Below are 25752 nucleotides of genomic sequence, written 5' to 3' on the forward strand. Positions count from 1 at the left end.
GACTGATTGTGTTAACAGTATCAAACACCTTCCTGTCACTTTGAGATTTGAAGCTGCCTTATGATGTACTGCAAGTGTTAACCTGACATTTAACACATTATGATAACTTAACTACAATGTACTACACTGTTGTAAATCGAGTTATCATGATATGCCAGCCTTATTAACGATTGCTACATCTGCAGCAAGCCTCGTCATTTTTTTTCCTTACATTTTAGTACTTCTTCATTGCCTTCTTGTCTTAGTAGTTTCAATGCTCTATTTTTGCTGTTTATTGCTCCCGTTATATCTTTATTTAGCCCCTCTGGTTTTGTACTGCTGTGGTTCCCTGATAAAACATCCTCATTGAAAGACAAGTGAACATTTTTTATATTATTATATTTATTATATTATGGTCACTATTTCCCTGGGGTGCCCACTGACTTGCATCTTTATAATTGTGTCATGTCTATTGGTTAATAAGTCCAAAATGCCCCCAACCCACCCTCCCAGTCGGGTCCTGTACAAATTGGGAAATGTAATTATCTTTAGTAATCGACAGAAGGTTGTCACCTTTATGAGATCCGCAGGTTTCAGCTTCCCAGTTTAAATCCAGATAGTTAAAGGGGTTGTCCTGCGCCGAAACGTTTTTTTTTTTTCAATAGGCCCCCCGTTCGGCGCGAGACAAACCCAATGCATGTGCTAAAAAAAAAAACGTTTAGTACTTACCCGAATCCCCGCGCTGCGGCGACTTCTTTCTTCCTTTACCAAGATGGCCGCCGGGATCTTCACCCACGATGCACCGCGGGTCTTCTCCCATGGTGCACCGTGGGCTCTGTGCGGTCCATTGCCGATTCCAGCCTCCTGATTGGCTGGAATCGGCACACGTGACGGGGCGGAGCTACGAGGACCAGCTCTCCGGCACGAGCGGCCCCATTCACCAGGGAGAAGACCGCACTGCGCAAGCGCGTCCAATCGGGTGATTAGACGCTGAAATTAGACGGCACCATGGAGACGAGGACGCTAGCAACGGAACAGGTAAGTGAATAACTTCTGTATGGCTCATAATTAATGCACGATGTACATTACAAAGTGCATTAATATGGCCATACAGAAGTGTATAACCCCACTTGCTTTCGCGGGACAACCCCTTTAAATGTCCCCCAAAATAATTAACTCATTGTGATTTCATGCCTCATCAGTTTGCCTTAGTATTAGATTTTGAGTGGATTTTGTGTTATATTTGGTGGCCTGTAACAAACCTAAATGACGATTATATTATTCTTCTCTCTATGTATCTCTACCCATAGGGACTCAGTTATTCCCATCATGTCAAGGTTTTTGCTCCGACCAGGAGTATGTGTGTACCTTCTGGGTCACTTTCCGTGATTGAGCAGATGCTAAAGGTGGATGTCTTTAGTGGAGGAGAGCTAAGTGCAAGCTGATGTCGCCAGAAGGGGTAAGTAGGCAACTGTGGCCACAAACTGTAACAGTTAACATCTTTCCCAAGTAGTATTCCAGTCATGATCTACAGTGATATATATGAAGGAACTATAGAATGTACTCTATATTTCAGTTACCTTCATATGTATATATTTCATATATATACACTTGTTTATTAGTTAATCATATCTACTAAGTGAATATAAAAATGCACATTTGTGAATTGCATGTATAAACAGGGAGATATGTAGCCAACCAATGTCAACTCTATGGGGAGTCTGAATTGGCTGTGTAACAGTCTGGTAGATAATTGGTGCTTTTCTGTCTACCTGAGAAAACTGCTCCACGTAAAAGGACCCATAGTCATTAGTATATGGAACACCAAAAATTAAAAAAGAAAGTAAAACGCACACACACCTCCCCATTCCTATCCCAGAATAAGCATATGTAAATGATATACACATTGAAAGCAACGGTGATCTCTAAAAGAGACTGGTATATGTATAACAACCACAACTAGTAAAAGTAAGTGTACCATATAGGTAATATTATAATTTGGCTTAATGCATACCAGTGTGAAAATAATGAAATTCTACAAATATCCGTATATAGTGGCACAGTGCACAAATGGGGCCCACACATTTGCAACACTTCCACTATCATAATCAGCAAGCAGAAGATCCTTCATGTAAATGCCTTTTATATAGACCAAGGAATTATAGGTTGTCCAAAATGGTACCTGTTTTTAATGGCAAACAACGTTTCCATATGCATGACATTTTCTGATAGTAATTGTAACTAGTAATAGATGTGGTCATGGGTACTGATGGGTTATTATGACAACTAGGGGCTTAAGGCCTCCAGGTCTGTCATATAATCTAGCCTGTTAGACCCTGCCTGTGGCCAAGTCTAATAGGAGAGCTGTCATAAGTAATGTAGTGTAGTATACGAGCAATCAAATTGTTATGTTAACCACTGCTGACTCGTAAGCGTTCTGTTACGTCTCCTTCACACACTGAATCAGGGAACTCAGATGGAACTTGCAAACATAATCCAAAGACTGACAAATACCCAAAACACTCACCTAACATACCTGCATGCATAAACAGATGGAATTGCTACAGCACGTAAAAGGTATTGGTTCCTATTTTGGCCAATATATTTAAGCCCACGAGCCTGCGACAAGGGTCCTCATTATCTGATGGGTCCCTACTCTAATAGGACAACTTCCTCATAAATCGTGCCAGCAAGTAAGGCGATTGTCCCAGTAGGGATGTCCCAACACTTCGACCTAGATGGTAAACGATTCAAGCAGCACAGGACACAGTTCACATCAACACAAAAGGGAATGCATGCCACACAGAATAGGACTGTTCACACCTCAAGTCCGGCCACCTGCACAGACACACAGAACAAGTCACTGTTCACACTCACACAACAGCATCCATTAATGCAAACACCAGGGTATTGGGAAACCAGCATCCTCTAGCCAGAGGGGCTGGCATATATGTGCAGCAGACTGGTGGTAAATGGCTGGCTGGAGAACACTACACCCAGCCAGTTCACTTATCCCACATCTGTGGCAGTGTGCTCCTGGAACCTCAAAGAACCACAGGTCCCTGCAGCACAACCTAATGCAAATTTCTCCAAGTCCCCTCAAGTGACTAAGAAATTGTGGGAAAAAAGGTTAAATAAAATAACATAGTATGTTAGTCTGTACTGGATGGACATGTCTTTTTTTCAGCCTATTACCCTCCCCCCCCCCCCCCCCCCCAATGTTGAATGGGAAGGTAAAAAATCCCAATGAGGTAAAAGCCAATTTTTCTAATTTAAGGGAAAAAATTCCTTCCCAACTGCAAGTCTGGCAATCAGAATAATCCCTGGATCACCGACCCCTCTGAAGTGATTAGTGACTATAACATGAAATATTGTTACACTCGAGAAAGGCGTCCAGGCCTCTCTTAAATTCTTTTATCGGAATAGCTATCACCACATCCTCAGGGAGAGAGTTCCATAGTTTCACTGCTCCTACAGTAAAGAACCCCCTTCTATGTTGGTGTAGAAACCTTTCCTCTAGATGTAGCGGATGCCCCCTTGTTACAGTCACAGTCCTTGGTATAAGTAGATAGCGGGAGAGATCTCTGTATTGTCCCCCGATATATCTATATATAGTTATTAGATTGTCCCTCAGCTGTCTTTTTTCTGAACTAAATAATGCCAATTTTGATAACCTCTCTGGGTATTGTAGTCTGCCCATAATTCCATTTATTACTTTAGTTGCCCACTATTGAACTCAATGAAGCTCTGATATGTCCTTCTTGCGTACGGGTGCCCAGAACTGTGAACAACATTTTATGTGTGGTCTGACCAGTGATTTGTAAAGAGGAAGAACAATGTTCATATCAGCTGCTGACACTGGTTGCGCCAGTTAAGCTTACAGTTAATTAATAGTCTGTAAGTCCTTTTCCATGTGAGTGTTACCCAGTGGTTTCCCATTTAGTCTGTAATGGTGACATGTATTTCCTCTGCTCATGTGCAGAACCTTACATTTATCAGTTTTAAACCTGATTTGCAACCTTTTTTTTTTGCCCAAGCACACAGCTTTTCCAGATGCATTTGCAGCCGCATTCTGTCCTCTCTTGTGTTAATTGCTTTACATAGTTTTGTGTCTGTCAGATAGGCGAGGGGAGCATTAGATTGTGCAGTGATTGGTACCCAACTTTCCGGGACTCTGCATGTCAACCGGACAAGCAACCGTCACCTCCGGCCACAATTCTATAGCAATCTGCCTAGCCTGTGCTCAATATCGCTGCCACCACCAACGTTCATGGGTCCTGGACCCGAATGCTAATTACCCACAATTATGTCTTTAGAGATATGGTTTCATGTTAACACAGACAAGGCTCACTGATTAATTTAACCCCTTAGTGATGGCCCCATTGCCTTTTTACGTCCTCACTAAGTGGGCTTTAATCCTAGAGGACGTAAAAACATACATCCTCTTTGGATTAATGCTGTCTTACCTGAGGACGTGAGTAAAAGAAATGAAAAAAGAGGGTGGAGCAAGACCCAGTGAGGGTGGTGGAATATTTATGGAGTACAAAGAGCTTTCAATGATTGAGTATTTTGAATGGTGGAGATGCTGCCAACCAGATGACGCTCCACCAGTGTGGGCGTGAGTGTAGCGAAAAGGATGTGAAAAGAACTGGTATGGAGGCGCAACCCTCTAAGTTACTAGAAGATGTAGATCAAAGTCCAATGTGTGATGGTGAAAGCACTTCTTTTTTATTATTTTTTCACAAATTAAAAACCAGCAATAGAATACGTGTTTCGGGGAAGAACCCCTTCATCAGTTCGGCTGGATAGGACAACAGGATGCCTGGGGGTGACACGACTCCAAAGATGTATTGGATGTGTCGGAGGTCCTGTGTGCAGGAGGGCAGGGGAGAAAAAGCACTTTTGGTTAAAGCACTTTTTTTCTCCCCTGCCCTCCTGCACACAGGACCTCCGACACATCCAATACATCTTTGGAGTCGTGTCACCCCCAGGCATCCTGTTGTCCTATCCAGCCGAACTGACGAAGGGGTTCTTCCCCAAAACGCGTATTCTATTGCTGGTTTTTAATTTGTGAAAAAATAATAAAAAAGAAGTGCTTTCACCATCACACATTGGACTTTGATCTACATCTTCTAGTAGCTTAGAGGGTTGCGCCTCCATACCAGTTCTTTTCACATCCTTTTCGTTACCTGAGGACGTGACAGCTCCATGCTGTCGATGCCCACAGGTAGCTGAGAGCATGGAGCTGTCATCCTGGGCTGCGGGCAGTCGCCATCGGCAATGCGATCGGCACTCTCCAATGGATAGCGCCGATCGCAATAAAGTTAAAAAAAAGTTAAAGTTAAGGATTCAGTTGCCCTGATGGATAGGATCCATCAGGGCAGCTGAAATTACTTACTAGCCTTCTCCCAAGTGTCCCGCGGTGAAGGGGTCCTTCGGGACCCGTCGCCGCTGTTCTGCGCATGGGCGCCAGATGAATGACGTCACAGACATGCGCAAAAGGCCGGAAGTCCCGGTAAGTTTAAAATCTCCTGGCTCCTGAAGGTAGCAGGGAACCAGGAGATGTCCCCGGGGACCGCGGTGAGCGGCGATCACAAAAAAGTCTTAAAAAGATAAAATAAAGTTAACTTCACCTCCACTCATGGATCGGATCCATGAGGGGATGTGAAAATACTCACCCCGGGTCCTCCGCGATGTTCCAGTTTTCCGGGACCTGAAGTCACCTTCTGAGCGTTCGCGCTCGATGTCAATCATCGGGCACGTGCACGGGGGGGCTCAGGCCCCAGTAAATTTAAAATCCCTCTGCTCCTGGCTACCCTATGTGTAGCCAGGAGCAGAGGGATGTCATTGGGGACATGATCACTGTTATCCAATGGATATCAGTGATCATTTAAAGTAAAAAAAAGGTGTAAAAAGTTTTTTTTTTAAAGTTTGAAAAAGACGTTGTTACGTCACGCACAGATGGCCTGGAAAATTTAAAAGCTCCCTGCTCCCAGCTAGAAGTAGTAGCTGAGAGCAGGGAGCTGTCACCGGGAACTGCTGTATAAGGTTCCCGGTCACATAATCGTTGTTATCCAATGGATAACGGTGATCATGTAAAGCAAAAAAAAAACAAAGTTTAAAAAGCTTATGTTTCATCTCCCCTCACGGATCATATCCGTGAGGGAGGATGAAATTACATACCTAAGGCCCCCGGATTTATCCGTGGACCTTACCCCAACTTCTGCGCACGCGCCTGTTGCCAAAGCGGCAGACGCATGCGCAAAAGCCGTGGATTGCCAGGGTAATTTAAAATTACCCTGCTCTTGGCTAGAAAACTTAGCCGAGAGCCTGGAGCTTTCACGGGGGGCCGCGGTAAGCGATTCCTGATCACGTGTTCACCGTTATCCAATGGATAATGGCGATCATGTAAAAGTTAAAAAAAAGTTGGTTGCATCTCCCCTCACTGATGCAATCTGTGAGAGGAGATGAAACTTTTTACCAGAGGCCTCCGTATTTGAACCCCGACGGGTTCCTCCTCTGTGGACCTTCCCGACATTCTGCGCATGTGACCGTCGGCAAAATGCTGGACACATGCGCAGGAGGTGGGGATCCCAGAAAACCCAAGGTCTCCTTGCTCCCAGCGACCAACGGTCTCCCATGACCGGATAGGAATTACGGATTCCGCATGCGTCTGATCCGCGGTAATCCGCAGATCAATCGCATTGGATTACACAATTGCGCTCACATTAGTGGGTCGGAATTGTGTAATCCACTCACAGAAAAGAGAACGCAGCAGGTTCTATTTTACTGTGGATATCTGCAACATAGAGCCCATTGTGCTCTATGGTCATGGATATACCGGCAGCCCATATGCATCTACATCGTGTACCGCCTGTGGGTACCTGTGTCATCGCTAAGTGACAGTGCGGGAAATAAAAACAAAAAAAAGGTGTACTGCACATGACCGCCTGTGTGAGTAGGCAGTTATGCGCAGTACATTACGTGTGCAGCGCCACAGCCAGGCTCACAGCTGAGATCTGCTGCGGGCCTCCGCAAGCAGATTCCACTTACGGCCATGTGAACCCGGCGTTATTCAGATCGCTACTTGTAGTCCGTAATTTACAAGAAGCCCTGGAAACGTTCGCCTTCTTGCAGTTCCAGAAGCAGCTTGTTGAGCGCCTTCTGTGTGAGACCGCCGCACCTTCACAAGCTTACGGAGACTCAGCGCCACTTTTTAGGCTGGGTTCACACTGGGCAGATTCCGAGCGGAAATCTTGCGGTTTGGCCCCAGCGACCTCCTTAGCCGTGGGTTTTGAAGCGGCCTGGCCGTTGCTTCTCCGCTGCGGCCGGTGCTCCCATAGAGGAGAAATCTCGTCCACATGGCAAGTGTAGACTTGTCGCTAGGGAGGGTGCTGTCACATAGACTTGTCGCCGGGTGTGGGGGTTCTGTCACATAGACTTGTCGCTGGGTGTGGGGGTTCTGTCACATAGACTTGTCACCGGGTGTGAGGGTTTTGTTAAATAGACTTGTAGCTGGGTGTGGGGGTTCTGTCACATAGACATGTTGCCGGGGGTGAAGGTTCTGTCACATTGACTTGTGACTGTGGGTTGCTGTCACATAGACTTGTTGCCGGGATGGGGGGTGCTGTCACATGGACTTGTTGCTGGAGGGGTGCTGTCACATAGACTTGTCGCCGGGGGGGGGGGGGGGTGTTGTCACATAGACTTGGTGGCCCCTGTGTTCTCTGTTCCCTGTGTTCTCTCCTCCCAGTGTAATCCGGCCTGTACAGGGATGGGACGAGGTGAGCTGTGACTATACTGGATGTTGGATCCTGTGTTATATATGTAGAGTTGTCTTCTCTCAGTGTTATCCTGTCTGTGCAGGGAGAGGAGGAGGGGAGCTGTGATTATTGTGAATGGTGGCTGCTGTGTTATCTGTATATACAATAGGTGTGCTGTTTATACTGAACTCTCATGGTTCAGGATTTTCTCCTGGATGATGAGTGTGTATAGACAGTCTCTCCTGGCCCCCGCCCCCTCTAAGTACACTGTACAGCAGAACATGCTGTTCTGTAGAGGGACTGAGAGGGGGTGGGGCCTGGGCGGGAAGAGAGTGTAGATCAGCTCAATAGAGGTGGGCGTGTTGTGGGCTGGCATGGGCGGGGCTAAGACAGGAGCTGAGCGCGGCCAGGAAATCCTGCTTTTTCATGTCTTACTGCCATCAGGAGCACACACACAGTGGGGGGAGAGCACAGGGCATTGTGGGAAGGCAGGATAACGACGCCATCTTTGAAATCTGCATTGAACATCAGATTACAAAGTAAGAAACTGACATTACAGCTGATCTGCCTGCCGGTTTGAGCCCCTGTGTGCTGTGTGTTACCATGCTTAGTGAAAGGGAAGCAGCATTTTTATAAAATCATTTTACCCTGCGTGGCCGGACAACCCCTTTAAGAATATAGCACACTTAGAACTATAGCAGGAAATCTCTCTTATGTTTGCTTCATATACCACTTATCTGTAATACTTGTGCTTCTCCCTTTTTTGGAAAGAACACAGGAAGTTTCACAGATGCAATTTATACCACCCTGATTAGGTAACCCCACCCCTAATTAATAACCTGTGCTAAGCAATGGAGACTGAAACCCACAAGCAGATTATATTTGCTTTTAACAGCATAAGCATCTAATATGCCCCCTCAGCACAATGTATTTAACCTCTAGGGGAAAAAAGAGCATATGGCACAATGTATAAACTAAAAGATTACTATAACTTGATGTAAAATACAAATACAATAGGGAAAGTTGCACTCAGCAAATCCACAAATCCCAAGTCATATACTTAAAGGGGTTGTCTCGTGAAAGCAAGTGGGGTCATACACTTCTGTACGGCCATATTAATGCACTTTGTAATATACATTAAATATGAGCCATACAGAAGTTATTCACTTACCTGCTCCGTTGCTAGCGTCCACGTCTCCATGGCTCCATCTAATTTCGCTGGCTTCTCGCTTTTTTAGACGCGCTTGCGCTGTGCGGTCTTCTGCCTGGTGAATGGGGCCGCTCGTGCCGGAGAGCTGCTCACCGCGTCGTCATCGTAGCTCCGCCTCCGTCATGTGGTGCCAATCAGCCAATGAGGTGGCTGTATCGGCAGTGGAACGCGGAAGACAGAAGAAGAAACTCCACGGTGCACCATGGGAAGACCCGCGGTGCACCGTGGGAGAAGACCAGTGGCGCCATCTTTAAAAGAAGAAATGAAGAAGCTGCAGAACGCTGATGCAGGTAAGTGCAATGTGCTTGTTAAAAACTACCACATGCTTTCTTTTTCACAGGGCATGATGCAGGGGTCCATTTAAAAAAAAAAAAACGCTTTTGCCGCGAGACAACCCCTTTAAGAAGCAGCACACTTTAGAATACAGTACACTTGGAACAGAGCACACACATTCACTCAGCTCACATGCTCACTTACGTTTGCTTTATGTAGCACTTATAAATAATGCTTCTGCTCCTCCTCTATTTGGAAAGGACCGGTGAAAAAAAATCCAGAGTAAAAAAATATATACATGTTTTTCCAACAAATTCCCTTCTACGTTTATAATCACCTGAACTATAAAAACATTATGTTATCTATTTCGCTTGCTGAATTGCATTTAACAAATGCCAGAATTGCTGTTTGATGTGCAAAAGTAGTTTAAAAAAACATAAATTTTGCATTGTTCTAATTATGCTTTTATTGTTGCTCTGATTCCTGCTTACCTTGACTACTGCAACTCATTATTGAACACTTACCCTAGCTAAACTCTCCCCAGACTAATCCTTTCTGAAGGCAGCAGCCAGGTTCATTATTCTGTCCAAGCACTATATTAATGCCTTCAGCCTGTACCAGTTACTGAACTGGTTGCTTGTCCACTATCGGAAGTCCTGCACAAAATAAGCCCTCGTACAACTATGTTAACAGAAAAATAATAAACTTATTGCGCACAGAGGTTGTGCCTCAAACCAGTCATCAGTAGCAGCAAAGGCATCAGAAATGGTGTGAAATTTGGTACCCTTGAGGTGTTTCTTCAGGTTTGGAAACAGATGATAGTTGGAGGGAGCTAGGTCTGGTGAATAAGTTGACTGGTCAACCAGCTGGAAGCCTAGCTCCACCAGTTTTGCCGTGGTTGCTCATCAGTGTGAGTGGAGACGTTGTCTTGCAGAAACAAAATTCCTTTAGACAGCCTGCCGCGTCTTTTGGCCTTCAGAGCTGCCTTCAATTGGTCCAAAAGTTCAATGTAATACCTTGCATACTAGAAAGGGAATTTTTAAACAGCCAAAATCACAGAAAGCACTCCTCCATATAGCAGTCTGGCCTCTGCGTGTTTGAGGAATATATGGTTTATATGCCTGCCCCCTCTTTTATAAATGCATCAGTAAGGATGGTCGATGGATAAATAAAGGAGTTACGATTTTTTAAAAGGGGGTAGGAGAAAAATGAGAATGGAAAAAAAAAGAGTCGTGTCATTAATGAGTTAATCAAAAAACAAATCACCCAGTTACTTTGGGCTTCTATTCTTCTGGAAGGAACTATATTTCTATAAAATAATTTTTTATACTATTCTAAGAATGTCCAATAATCCAGAATCCAGAGGCCACGGGCCTCCCAAGGTCTGTGGAAGTGGAACACAACCTCTATAGGCACTGCAATGGCTTTCATTGAAACGTGTCACATACTTATATTACCCATGAGATCAAGAAAACCTGAAAATAGAATAGAATATCAGCAGATGCTTTTGTAGATATTTTTGCTATTGTTTTTAATGTTCCCCTTGACACACCCTCATATCTGCCTGCAATAGCATCTCATATGTGCCATACCCCCTTTTAACAAGTAAATAACTGTTCACCTACCTCAGAATCGAGGGTTACAGTACCGTCAGGTGAGAAGTGGAAAGTCTGCAGCATATCTGTAGTGCTGCTGACTAGAAATTGTGTCAGAATCGTATGCTTGAGGGAGACAATTTTGTGTCTCTAGGCAATATCTGCATTAGGAATGGGAGTTTGAACAAGATTTTCAAAACCCCTAGTTTCACTTCCATTAATTCTACACAATCATACACTTTAGGCCTTCTTCACACAGGCGACAAAGTCGCACGATTTTGCAGTGTTGCTACAATGCTACAAATCGCATGTATGAGAAGCCCATGTTTTACTATGGGTTCCTTCACACATGTGATGTTTTGTAGAATGCAACAACTTGACACAAAAACTTTGCGGGTCCGGCGATATGCCTGGGACTCGTGAGGTTTTGTAGCCCATGTTTCCCTATGGAGCCTTCCTCTCTGTTGCATCGCATCGAACGAAAACGCAGTTTTCGTGCGGTGCGATGCAACTTTGACAGTAGCTGCGACAGTAGCTAATGCTACTGTCAAAGCTATAATCTAAGCCCTAACTGAAGAAAAAAAATAAAGTACACATACATCACCTTATACGCACGGTGAGCCTGGCAGCATCTTCTCCCCTGGTCCCAGCACTGATCTTCTTCTTCTCTTGTGGCCGGAGATTGAAAAATCCCCACCTCCTGCAAGCGCTGGCTGTGATTGGCTGACGCTTAGCTAATCACAGCCAGCGCTCGATGGATAGAATCAAGATGTGTTTGAACCAATCGACTTTGACACGACCTTGTAGCGTCAAGTGGGACTTTGTAGCGCTACAAAATAACGGTATTGCAATGAAAAGACACAGCGATATCGCACGGACCAGCGATTCGATATCGCTGCAATTTTCTCGTGACAATGCCGTGTCGCCCATGTGAATAAGGCCTAAAATCTGCCCTTGCTGCCCCTATCTTCTCTCCCCCCTTTCTAAATTCAGCAGAACGAATAAAGCTGTATTTAGGACTGATGTGGTTCATTAAGGAGGGACCCATTGCATATTTCCTTTTTATTACATCATCTAGCTCCACCCTTTGAATTTGATTAGTTGTCAGAGTTTATTTATCAAATTTGAAACTTAACAGCTCAGCCGTCCACATCTTTTCACATTCACAAAATCAATAGGTCCACAGTATTTATTATATAGTCAAAATCAACAAGGATTACATTCTAAATAACACATTTTCAATTCTATGTTGCATTTAAAAGACTTTCTTGTATATTTCCTATTTGACTGTCTTTTTACCTTTTGCACACACGCACTTGCTAAGACACCATAATTCACTTCATTACTTTTCTTCATTCTTATCTCTGAAGCTGCATTGAATTAAATTACATCTCTTTCAAATGGGAATAACAGTCTTAGGCCGGCTGCACACGCCCGTGACGGGCTCCGCCGCGGAATTCCACGACGGAGCCCGTCACGGCGCCCCCCAGAGACCCCCAAACTTACCTGCAGATCCGGCGTCCTCAATCCCGCGTGACGCTTTGGCGTGACGTACTGCAGCATCATGTGACACGCCGGCCACGTCACATGACACGCCCACCGCGTCACATGACGCGGTCGGCCGTGTCATATGACGCGGCAGCGGTAGGCGGAGAGGCGATTTCACGCTATCTTCCGCTGTGCTACAGTGGAAGATAGCGTGAACGGACGGCTTCCATTGCAGTCAATGGAAGCCGTCCGCGTGTACACCCGCGGCAAATAGAGCATGCCGCGGGTGAGGACGGGTGATTTCACGGTGCTGAATTCCGCGGTGGAATTCTGCACCGTGAGCCCTGAGCTATTAGGTTCAATAGAACCTTATAGCTGCGGGCAATGCAGCGGATTTCCGCCACGAATTACGCGGCGGAAATCCATCCGTGGGAAGGAGGCCTTACATTAGTATCTAAGCATTAGTCAGTCTGTTAGTTACAGTTTCACAGATAAAACACTGCATAGTTCTAACACCACAAATGGCTCAATATGCTGCACTTGTTTATTCAATTTAAGCAAGTAGTATATAGTTTCCCAGTGAGACATCACATGATTACATTATTTGTTCCCTTTTCTGTGTCTCTGAGAAACAAACAATTCTCATGAAGCTCTCACTGAAACTGACATCCCCCACCTTTGGAATAACTGAGAAGATAAGTGTCTGTTGTGAAACAACTGGTTCGTATAGATCCACCATAATAGCCTTTTCAGCACTGAATACATCTGTATATTGCAAAAAGTGTTAGAGAGGAGACAGGAAAGTAGCACAGATAGGAAAGCCCGGAACACTGCAGATGTTCATTTGTACAATTGTTCAGGCAATCTTCTGGATTCATAGCAGGTCTTTGAGAGCATCTTGTGAGCAGGGGGCTGGGGGGGAGGTGGGGAGGGGGTCAACTGGTCCTTCTGCTATGACCCTCTACTCCACAGTTGTAACAAATTATCCTGCTGCTCCTGTGTTTTCCTTATCTCTGCCTGAGGGTTGGAAGTTCATCACCCCTGAGATTAGATTTCAGCTTCTGCTCTACTCCTTTAGGCACATGTAACAATTAAGTGGGAGCTCACATATGCTATCCTGACTATAATGTGATAAGCTCCTCCCTCAATGGCTACTCAAGCCCATTGACAAAAGCTGAAGCAAGCAGACGCTGGTCTAAAAAAAAATTGTCTCATTCATTCCCTAAGTCATGTTAGTAAGAGTATGTGCTGGACATATACACTGATAGGAGACTGGACAGTCCACAAGTATCTCTTGTATGTCCAATATGGTGCATTGCTAAAAGGTACTGTCAGTATATAGTCAGAAGTGGTGCAAGGATTCCCTGTAGAGATGAGCGAGCGTACTCGTCCGAGCTTGATGCTCGTTCGAGTATTAGGGTGTTCGAGATGCTCGTTACTCGAGACGAGCACCACGCGGTGCTCAACTCCATTACATTTCCTTCCCTGAGAAATTTGCACGCTTTTCTGGCCAATAGAAAGACAGGGAAGGCATTACAACTTCCTCCTGTGACATTCCAGCCCTATCCCAGCCCCCTGCAGTGAGTGACTGGGGAGATCAGATGACACCCGAGTATTTAAATCTGCCCTGCCCGCGGCTCGCCACAGATGCACGCTGAGAGAGATCAGGGAAAGTGCTGTCTTGCTGTAGCTGCTATAGGGAGAGTGTTAGGTGTTATTTTAGTCTTCAAGAACCCCAACGGTCCTTCTTAGGGCCACATCTGACCGTGTGCAGTACTGTTGAGGCTGCTTTTAGCACTGTTGCACAATTTATTTATTTTTTTGTATATCGGGCGTGCAGACCATAGCATCCTCAGTCTGCAGTCATTTTACAGAGTATAGGGGCAGTACTGGTGAGGCAGGGACAGTGGTACAGGGAAAGAGGTATACTGGCTATATAGGCAGTGGGCTTTTTCCCAAAAAGTGGAAAAAAATACTATATTTGGCCTGCCTGTGACCGTCTTCAGTTTACTGCGTGTCTGCTGGGGGTAGTAGTCGCTGATTAATACCCAGCCTTGCGCATAATTGTTTCCTGGCTGCACTGTGCTTTCAGTAACCACAGTCATCCTCCAACAGGGAAATCCAAATACAGGGTATATCAGAGGCAGTGGGCTTTTTCCCAAAAAGTGGAAAAATACTATATTTGGCCTGCCTGTGACCGTCTTCAGTTTACGGCGTGTGTGCTGGGGGTAGTAGTCACTGATTAATACCCAGCCTTGCGCATAATTGTTTCCTGGCTCTGCTGTGTCCGTTACATGATCGCCGTCATCCTGCCAGAGGGAAAGAGTATACATATATATGCTGCATACGGTGTCTGTCTGGTTTTTCACCTCACCATTTTTAAAAATTGAAGCAAAATACTTAAAGCCTACCACTGGCCTTTGGCCACTTGACTGGTTCTGCCCTGTGAATTCCAGTAGCTCAGTCGTAGGCACCTAGGTCTGACTACATACTTGCGCATAATTGTTTCCTGGCTCTGCTGTGCGCTCCGTAAGCAAAGTCAGCCTCCAACCACAGGCCAATAAGCGGCATATTTAATTACAGCGTTCTGTTTCTGCTCTACTCGTAATACACCATGCTGAGGGGTATGGGTAGGCCTAGAGGATGTGGACGGGGGCGAGGACGCGGAGGCCCAAGTCAGGGTGTGGGCACAGGCCGAGCTCCTGGTCCAGGTGTATCACAGTCGACTGCTGCGGGATTAGGAGAGAGGCAAGTTTCTGGGGTCCCCAGATTCATCTCACAATTAATGGGTCCACGTGGTAGACCTTTATTAGAAACTGAGCAGTGTGAGCAGGTCCTGTCGTGGATGGCAGAAAGTGCATCCAGCAATCTATCGACCACCCAGTCTTCTACGCCGTCCACAGCTGCAACTCTGAATTCTCTGGCTGCTGCTCCTCCTTCCTCCCAGCCTTCTCACTCCATGAAAATGACACATTCTGAGGAGCAGGCAGACTCCCAGGAACTGTTCTCGGGCCCCCGCCGAGATTGGGCAGCAATGGTTCCTCTCCCACCGGAGGAGTTTGTCGTGACCGATGCCCAACCTTTGGAAAGTTCCCGGGGTCCGGGGAATGAGGCTGGGGACTTCCGGCCACTGTCTCAAGAGCTTTCAGTGGGTGAGGAGGACGATGACGATGAGACACAGTTGTCTATCAGTGAGGTAGTAGTAATTTCAGTAAGTCCGAGGGAGGAGCGCACAGAGGATTCGGAGGAAGAGCAGCTGGACGATGAGGTAACTGACCCCACCTGGTTTGCTAAGCCTACTGAGGACAGGTCTTCAGAGGGGGAGGCAAGTGCAGCAGCAGGGCAGGTTGGAAGAGGCAGTGCGGTGGCCAGGGGTAGAGGCAGGGCCAGACCGAATAATCCACCAACTGTTTCCCAAAGCGCCCCCTCGCGCCATGCCACCCTGCAGAGGCCGAGGTGCTCAAAGGTGTGGCAGTTTTTCACTGAAAGGGCAGACGACCGACGAACTGTGGTGTGCAAGGTTTGTCGCGCCAATATCAGCCGGGGAGCCACCACCACCAGCATGCGCAGGCATATGATGGCCAAGCACCCCACAAGGTGGGACGAAGGCCGTTCCCCGCCTCCGGTTTGCACCGCTGCCTCTCCCCCTGTGCCCCAACCTGCCACTGAGATCCAACCCCCCTCTCAGGACACAGGCACGACCGTCTCCTGGCCTGCACCCACACGCTCACCTCCGCTGTCCTCGGCCCCATCCAGCAATGTCTCTCAGCGCAGCGTCCAGACGTCGCTAGCGCAACTGTTGGAGCGCAAGCGCAAGTACGCCACCACGCGCCCGCACGCTCAAGCGTTAAACGTGCACATAGCCAAATTGATCAGCCTGGAGATGCTGCCGTATAGGCTTGTGGAAATGGAGGCTTTCAAAAACATGATGGCGGTGGCGGCCCCGCGCTACTCGGTTCCCAGTCGCCACTACTTTTCCCGATGTGCCGTCCTAGCCCTGCACAACCACGTCTCCCGCAACATTGTACGCGCCCCACCAACGCGGTTACTGGCAAGGTCCACTTAACAACGGACACGTGGACAAGCACAGGCGGGCAGGGCCACTATATCTCCGTGACGGCACATTGGGTGAATTTAGTGGAGGCTGGGACCGAGTCAGAGCCTGGGACCGCTCACGTCCTTCCCACCCCCAGAATTGCGGGCCCCAGCTTGGTGCTGGTATCTGCGGCGGTGTATGCTTCCTCCACTAAACCACCCTCCTCCTCCTCCTCCTACTCCTACGCAACCTCTGTCTTGCAATCAAGATGTGTCAGCAGCAGCACGTCGCCAGCAGTCGGTGTCGCGCGGCGTGGCAGCACAGCAGTGGCCAAGCGTCAATAGGCCGTGCTGAAACTACTCAGTTTAGGAGAGAAGAGGCACGCGGCCCACGAACTGCTGCAGGGTCTGACAGAGCAGACCGACCGCTGGCTTGCGCCGCTGAGCCTCCAACCGGGCATGGTCGTGTGGGACAATGGCCGTAACCTGGTGGCGGCTCGGCAGCTCGGCAGCCTCACGCACGTGCCATGCCTGGCCCACATCTTTAATTTGGTGGTTCAGCGGTTTCTGAAATACTACCCATGCTTGTCAGACCTGCTCAGAAAGGTGCGCCGGGTCTGCGCACATTTCCGCAAGTCCAACACGGACGCTGCCACCCTGCGGACCCGGCAACATCGGTTTAATCTGCCAGTGCACCGACTGCTGGGCGATGTGCCCACATGGTGGAACTCTACGCTCCACATGTTGGCCAGTCTCTATGAGCAGCGTAGCGCTATAGGGGAATACCAACTCTAACATGGGCGGCGTAGTGGGAGTCAGCCTCCTCAATTCTTTACAGAAGAGTGGGCCTTGTTGGCAGACATCTGCCAGGTCCTTGGAAACTTTGAGGAGTCTACCCAGATGGTGAGCGGCGATGCTGCAATCATTAGCGTCACCATTCCTCTGTTATGCTTTTTGAGAAGTTCCCTGCAAAGCATAAAGGCAGACGCTTTGCGCTCGGAAACGGAGGCGTGGGAAGACAGTATGTCGCTGGATAGTCAGAGCACCCTCATGTCTATATCTCAGCGCGTTTTGGAGGAGGATGAGGGTACCCATGCTGCTTGCCTGTCATCCTTTCAGCGTGTATGGCCTGAGGAGGAGGAGGAGGGGGAGGAGGAGGATCCTGGCAGTGATCTTCCTAGTGAAGACAGCCATGTGTTGCGTACAGGTACCCTGGCACACATGGCTGACTTCATGTTAGGATGCCTTTCTCGTGACCCTCGCGTTGCACGCATTCTGGCCACGACGGATTACTGGGTGAACACACTGCTCGACCCACGCTATAAGGAGAACCTGCCCACTCTCATTCCCGAAGAGGAAAGGGGTTCGAGAGTGTTGCTATACCACAGGACCCTTGCGGACAAGCTGATGGTAAAATTCCCAGCCGACAGCGCTAGTGGCAGAAGGCGCAGTACCGAGGGCAAGGTAGCAGGGGAGGTGCGGAGATCGAGCAGCATGTACATCCCAGGCAGTGCAACAGTCTTTAAGGGCCTGGCCAGCTTTATGGCTCCCCACCAAGACTGTGTCACCGCTCCCCAGTCAAGGCTGAGTCGGCGGGAGCACTGTAAAAGGATGGTGAGGGAGTACGTAGCCGATCGCACGACCGTCCTCTCCTCCGTGACTCCTCTGCTCCGTACAACTACTGGGTGTCGAAGCTGGACACGTGGCCTGAACTCGCGCTGTATGCCCTGGAGGTGCTTGCTTGCCCTGCGGCTAGCGTCTTGTCAGAGGGTGTTTAGTGCGGCTGGGGGAATCATCACGGATAAGCGTACCCGCCTGCCAACCGACAGTGCCGACAGGCTTACACTCATAAAGATGAACAAAGCCTGGATTTCCCCAGGCTTCTCTTCTCCACCAGCGGACAGCAGCGGTACCTAAACAATACGTAGGCTGCACCCACGGATGGAAGCATCGTTCTCTTTCACCATAAAAAACGGGGACCTTTTAGCTACATCAATCTGTGTATTATATTCATCCTCCTCCTCCTGCTCCTCCTCCTGAAACCTCACGTAATCACGCCGAATGGGCAATTTTTCTTAGGCCCACAAGGCTCAGTCATATTACTTTTGTAAACAATGTTTATACGTTTCAATTCTCTTACAAACGTTGAAACTTGCACCTGAACCAATTTTTATTTTAACTGGGCTGCCTCCAGGCCTAGTTACAAATTAAGCCACAGTACACTAAGCGATTAATGGGTTTCACCTGCCCTCTTGGTTGGGCATGGGCAATTTTTCTTAGGTACATTAGTACTGTTGGTACACCAATTTTTTTGGGCCCTCGCCTACAGTGTAATCCTAGTAATTTTTATGGGCTTCGCCTGCACTCATGGTACAGCAAGGTGTGTGGGGTTGGCCTACACTTTTGCTACATAAATGTAACTGGGGCCTTGTCTATACTGCAGCTACTGAAATGTAAAAAGAGACTGTTATCTCCCTAAACTACTGCAACGGGAATGTTACTGTGGCCTGTCTTGACTGCTACTACTACTGAAATGGAACTAAGACTGTGCTCCCCCTATACTGCTGCTTCGGAATTGTTACTGGGGCCTGTCTTGACTGCTACTATTACTGAAATGGAACTAATACTGTGCTCCCCCTATACTGCTGCTTTGGAATTGTTACTGGGGCCTGTCTTGACTGCTACTATTACTGAAATGGAACTAATACTGTGCTCCCCCTATACTGCTGCTAGTAATATGTTACTGGGTCCTGTCTAGACTGCAACTACTACTGAAATGGAACTAATACTGTGGTCCCCCTATACTGCTGCTAGTGACATGTTACTGGGGCCTGTCCAGACTGCTACTACTACTGAAATGGAACTAATACTGTGCTCCCCCTATACTGCTGCTAGTGATATGTTACTGGGGCCTGTCCAGACTGCTACTACTACTGAAATGGAACTAATACTGTGCTCCCCCTATACTGCTGCTAGTGATATGTTACTGGGGCCTGCTAGATTGCAACTACTACTGAAATGGAACTAATACTGTGCTCCCCCTATACTGCTGCTTTGGAATTAATACTGGGGCCTGTCTTGACTGCAACTACTACTGAAATGGAACTAATACTGTGCTCCCCCTATACTGCTGCTTTGGAATTGTTACTGGGGCCTGTCTTGACTGCTACTATTACTGAAATGGGCGGTTGGGTAGCATGTTACCCAGGAGAAGTGGCAGCGGAGTGTCATGCAGGCAGTGATTGCGCTTTGTTGGAGGTAGTGTGGTGCTTAGCTAAGGTATGCCTTGCTAATGAGGGTTTTTCAGAAGTAAAAATTGTTGGGGGGGGGGGGGCCCACTCTTGCCGCTATTGTGGCTTAATAGTGGGACCTGGGAACTTGAGATGCAGCCCAACATGTAGCCCCTCGCCTGCCCTATCCGTTTCTGTGTCGTTCCCATCACTTTCTTGAATTTCCCAGATTTTCACAAATGAAAACCTTAGCGAGCATCGGCGATATACAAAAATGCTCGAGTCGCCCATTGACTTCAATGGGGTTCGTTACTCGAAACGAACCCTCGAGCATCGCGGGAAGTTCGACTCGAGTAACGAGCACCCAAGCATTTTGGTGCTCGCTCCTCTCTAATTCCCTGTTATAGTTGTCACTGACTTCATATGTTATCACCTTCGCCGCATACTCTTTAAAACCACATCTTGTCATGTCCTCTGATATCTTTTTCCACTTGTTAGCCATTTCAGTAAACCCGTTATCATTCATTCATCTCCTATGTTCACAGGTAAATTTTCTACATTCCCCACATCCAAAAGACCCTCTGGCCGCATGTCTGCTTGTTTAAGGATCTTTTTACAATTTTTTGTGATTATGTTTCTACCTTCTCTCTCCTCCACGAGCTGTTTTACTGTCTTCTGGCCCTCTTCAACGCTATTACTTAGCACACCTCCCATAGTTTACCTTAGGTTTCTCTCACTTCTTACAGCCCCGGTCTTGCGTGTCTCCACTCTACATGCACAAGCACTTACTGCTTTATCCATTTGCCGCAATTAGAGAAAAACCTTGGAGCTGTTTCTTCCCACAACTCACTGCATAGATATGTATGGTTGGAAAGGCAAACCTCCCCCCTCAACAGCCTATTTAGGTAACTGTGATCGGAAAAAAGCTCAAATATGCACCATATACCACACCCTGGAGTAGCATACTGCAAAGTACCTCTATAGGTGATATACCTAAGCAATAAGTAGCCAAATACTTCTGTTGTCCTGATTCACTCAGGAGAGCAGAGGGGAAAAAACAGACTCTTTGTTTGGTCAGATACAACTTTCCACATAAATTACACACAATCCTATGATAATAAACAAAATATTTTTCATTGTCTACTGTCCTTTATATTTGCCAAATCCAATTAACAATGTCCTCAGTAATGTCAGGGGGTTGGGGGGGGGGGGGGGGTGAAGAGGGGGAAGTGATATGTCACTCTCTAAGAACCATGCATTCCAAAGCAAACAGACTTTTTAACTATTTGTGAGACAAACCCTTCACTCTCTTATCCCAGGAAAATATATATAACAATATATATTTTAACTCAAGAGTATGTTCTCCTAGCCCAATTTCATAACTTTTCCTTGGTGCACAAATCATACACATTCACAGCGTTAAGACAAATAATGTTTGGAGACAGCAGTTCACCATTTACACATTAACATACAGATTTCTTACACCAAAACATACCATCTGTTGGGTTCTGTGACAGAGATCAAATGCATGACAGGTGCCCTCCGCTTTCAGCGACAGGGGATAGTCACAACCTCAGGGGAAGACCGATAGTTTGTAATAAATAAGCTTCCTTACCTTTGTTTATAGAGCACTCTGTCTTTCCTGGAGAAGAGAAAATCACTGTATTTGTTGCTAGGATCTGGGGTGATCAGCTTCAGCCTCCGTTGGATGCAACCTAATAGTGAAGATTGCTAAAGGTATGTCTTTGTGATCCAAATTAGTTGTCTATATTCGAGCTCAAAGCAACTTGTAGACCACGCACGCTTTGGATGTGATTGAAAGTCATCTGTTTATTCCAGTAACAAACAGCAGTATACATACAAAATACATATGAGGCTAGAACACGCCTCACTTGTAATAATTATAATTTATTACAATTCATTTATTTTCATTGGTTCGTAAAACTAATCAAGAATATTAACATCCTAGTTGCCAGGCAGACTTCTCTCAAGTGGAGTGGCATATTAGGCTTCTCAAAGCAAAAGGTACAGAAATGTATAACAATAAGATATTTAGTAGAGATGAGCGAACGTGCTCGGCCACGCCCCTTTTTCGCCTGAATACCGCGATTTTCGAGTACTTCCGTACTCGGGCGAAAAAATTCGGGGGTCGCCGTGGCGGCGCGGGGGGTTGCAGCGGGGAGTGGGGGGGAGAGGGCGAGAGAGAGGGCTCCCCCCTGTTCCCCGCTGCTACCCCCCACGCCGCCACGCCTCTCCCCGCCCCCCGGCGCACCCGAGTACTTTTCACCCGAGTAGTGAAGTACTCGAAAATCGCGGTATTCGGGCGAAAAAGGGGCAGGGCCGAGCACGTTCGCTCATCTCTAATATTTAGGAACAGGCCATTCCGACCCCAGGCCCATGAGTTTGCTTTCTTTATCTCTTTGGTATGGAATGTACCCAACCATCAAGGTCCCTTTTAAACAGTTATTGCATCTCTGCAAAACTCTCGTTAAAGGAATATGATGGCAATATAATATGACAGGTTGTATGTCCACAAGATGGTTACCTGATACAAAATGGATACAAGATACAAAATTGATACAAGATACAATATTTACTGCCCTATCACCTATTTAGTATAAAAGATGGACAGATCATTCTATAGAACAAGCAGTTTAATCTCTTGTTTCACCCATATTTCTTCATAAATTATAAGCTATTGCAAGTAGGGTCCTCTTCGCTATTGCTCAAGTCGTTTATTAGTTTACTACTGCATATGTCTGATTTGTATAGTGCTGCAGATTCTGCAGGGATCTCTGATGATCAGCTGATTCTCAGTGCTGCTGTCTCTGTGGTCTGCGAAGTAAGCAGAAAGCGCCTACCATAGCACAGCAGCCCCGGCTGATATTGCATTTAATTATGTGCAATACCAACCCGGCCCGCTGTGCTATGGTCAGTGCTTCCTCTATTGACCATAGTGACTGTAACAGTGAGAACCAGCTGATTGTCAGAGATCCAAGTGGCAAATCCTCGTCATTCATCTATGATGACCTGTGGTCATCAATAGAAAAAGTTTACAGAGTCCTGGAATACCCTTTAAATCTTAATGACTCTTGGCAGATGTTTGGTAAAAGGGGCCTTATGGATGCGATTGGCGTATTCAGAGGAAATGGTATTAGATCATAGCCCAGGTCCTCCAATATTATTCATATCTCTATGATATATTGTAATGTGATTTTTGTAGTTGCTTGCTTATGAGAATAAGTGTTCAGATTCTATTTTGTATCTTTTTTTCTGTCCTGTAGTTTCTAACCATGGAACGAGAAATATATGAAAACCTGTGTTATATGTACTGGGACATATACAATTCCCCAGAACTCCAAGCCTTATCTCCTAACACAACCCACCCAAGTGCCATCCAGTACTCCAGCTTTGTGTTGTCCATCATCACTTGTATCATCGGATTGCCCGCAAATATTATTGTCATCTTCGTCACTGGATTTTCAATGAAGAAGAACAAATATAAAATCTGGTTTCTGAACTTAGCTCTAGCAGATTTCAATCTTCTTCTGTTTCTACCATTTTATGCTGAGTCTATAAGAAAAGGAGAATGGCCATATAGTTCCTTCATGTGCCAATTATACCATTTCTTTACCTTTCTTAATATGTATGCTGGCATTTACATGCTCACAGCGCTAAACATTGTTCGCGCCTTGTCTGTAGCTAAACCAATATGGCATCGGAGGTTTCATTCCTGGAAGTTTTGCTGGTGTACGTGTGCAGTCATCTGGGTATTAGCGGTCATAGGTAGTACCCCCGTGGTCTTCAGTGATGTAAATGGAGGAAAGTTATGCAGTCTCTCTTTCTATGATCCTAAACATTTAGCAAACATCTCTAGTTTTAATTCAGAAAAAAATCAGACACTGCATTTGCTTCCCCGGGAAGATTGCAAATATGTCTCAGTCTCAGACCCAGAAGTTAAGAAAACCTGGAACAACATGGTCAATACAAAAACGCATCTTGTTGCTCGACTTTCTGTGTTGGGTTATGGTGTCCCGCTGTGTGTTATCCTGCTCTGCAATATCATCATCGCTCATCATGTGAAGAATTCCAAGATGGCAACATCCTCCAGACTGTACAGACTGATCATTGTTACAGTCATGAGCTTTTTCTGTACCAGGACACCATATGTTTTAGCATTTATTACTTTCTTGGTGTTTCTTTCCACTATGAAGTTCAGTTTGATGTATAAACTCTCTATTGCAATGCCCATGTTGTTCAGTATAGCTGCCACTAAAAGTCTCCTAAATCCACTGGTATATGTCCTAATAGTAAAGGAAGTAAAGAGCGAAATTGGTAATTTCTTAGGAAGACGCAGAAACAGTATGAGAGCAACAGAGCGAAGAGAGTCTTTTGGCCTCAATCAGTCAATTATGTGACTTTTTAAGAAGCTTTTACTATGACCCCTTAAAGGGAACCTCTGAGCAGTACTGAACAGTTTAAACCAGCTACAGCATCAGACCAAGAAAGCAGATGTCACTCAGGATGCCCTGGCTCTTTAACCTGTAATCTTCACGCAAATGCACACAGGACACCAAAGGATAGTGAAATGGGATCAAGAATCACTGCAGACATACACAATGACTGACAAACACCCAAAACACTCACATAGCATACCTGCATGCATAAACAGATGGAATAGATACAGTGCGAGATATCGGTTCGTATTTTGGCCAAGATACTTAACCTCTTAATGACCAGCCCATAGTGTTTTTATGTCCTGCCTAAGTGGCTTTTATCCCTGAGGACGTAAAAGCATGCTTCCTGCGGGGATTAAAGCCACGTGAGATATTAACATGACAGCTCCATGCAGTCAGTGCCCTGAGGTAGCCGACAACATGGAGCTGTCATCCCAGGCTACAGGGCGCCCCCCTGGTAATGTGATCGGCGCTATCCAATGGATAGTGCGATCGCATTAGATCCATGGGGGCAGCTGAGACTACTCACCCTGGTCGTCTGTGCTGTCCCATGGTGATCTGGTCTTTCAGGACTCGATGCCGGCCTTCTGCGTATGTGTGCCAAGCATCATTACATCAGCATGTGTAGAAGGCCGAGAGCCCCAGCAAATTTGAAATCTCCTGGCTCCTGAAGGTAACCGGGAGGCAGCAGAAGTCACCGGGACCGCGGTGAGCGGTCCCTGGGCCACTGTTTGTCGGAGAACCCGACAAATATAAAATTCCTGTCAAAGACAGCCAAGTGCAGGGAGATGTCATAGGGGACTGCTGTATGCAGTTCTCGGTCACATAATCACTGTTGAATAACACTGGATAAGTGATCATGTAAAGTTGAAAAGTGTAAAAAAAAAAGTTTAAGAAGTTAAAGTTTTATCTCCCCGTACGGATTGTATCCATGAGGGAAGATGGAATTACATAACTTAGGTCCTCGCATTTGTCCCCCGATGGGATCTTACCCAGACTTCGGCGCATGAGCACGTCAGCATAATGGCGGACGCATGCACAAAAGTCAAGGGTTGCCTGAGAAATTTAAAATCTCCTTGCTCCAGGCTACCTAAGGTAGCCAAGAGCCTGGAGATGTCAAGGGGACCCGCTGTATGCGGTTCCTGGTCACATGATTACCGTTATCCAATGGAAACTACTGAAGTGCCTGAAGGTATAAAGACAGTATGAAATTACTTTACAGTGGGGACTTGGAGTTAACCAATTCCTCCCAAGTGTGCAAACAAAGGTTTGCTCAGGAGAACATCGGAATCTTTATCAAGTCATTTTAATCTAAGTTTAAAATTAATAATCATAAAAGAGGTACATACAAATTTAGTCCAAGAATAAAACAGGTGGAAATGACAAGGCAATGCATTTCGTCGGAATTTATGAATGGGTGTGTGACTGCTGCCTCTGATTGGCTCAGCAGGACCAATCAGATGAGAGGCAGCAGTCACTCACCCATTCATAAATTCATGAATGGGTGTGTGAGTGGAATCTGCCTCTGATTGGTCAGGCTGTGACCAATTAGAGGCAGCTCATTCAGCAGGCGGGGATTTTAAATCCCCGGCTGCTGAATACTACTCACAGCTGTTCAGAGCAGTTCAGGAGGACTGCAGCCGGCCGCGCTGAACTCCGTCTGCCGGGACCAGGTGAGTATATATATATATTTTTTATTTTTACACATTTCTGGATGAATTG

General features: G+C 46.4%; 1 protein-coding gene across 1 annotated transcript; it reads left to right on the top strand.

The window, feature by feature from the left end:
* The first annotated feature begins 1295 nt into the window (after window positions 1-1295).
* Window positions 1296-25540, top strand: LOC136577591 (C3a anaphylatoxin chemotactic receptor-like). Its single transcript, XM_066577518.1, has 3 exons — window positions 1296-1438; window positions 21201-21310; window positions 22858-25540. Exon 3 carries the CDS (start codon window positions 22867-22869, stop codon window positions 23989-23991), a length of 1125 nt encoding a protein of 374 aa, XP_066433615.1. The 5' UTR covers window positions 1296-1438; window positions 21201-21310; window positions 22858-22866; the 3' UTR covers window positions 23992-25540.
* Window positions 25541-25752: the final 212 nt, after the last annotated feature.

The sequence above is a fragment of the Eleutherodactylus coqui genome, chromosome 8 (assembly GCF_035609145.1).
Source record: "Eleutherodactylus coqui strain aEleCoq1 chromosome 8, aEleCoq1.hap1, whole genome shotgun sequence".
Taxonomy (NCBI): domain Eukaryota; kingdom Metazoa; phylum Chordata; class Amphibia; order Anura; family Eleutherodactylidae; genus Eleutherodactylus; species Eleutherodactylus coqui.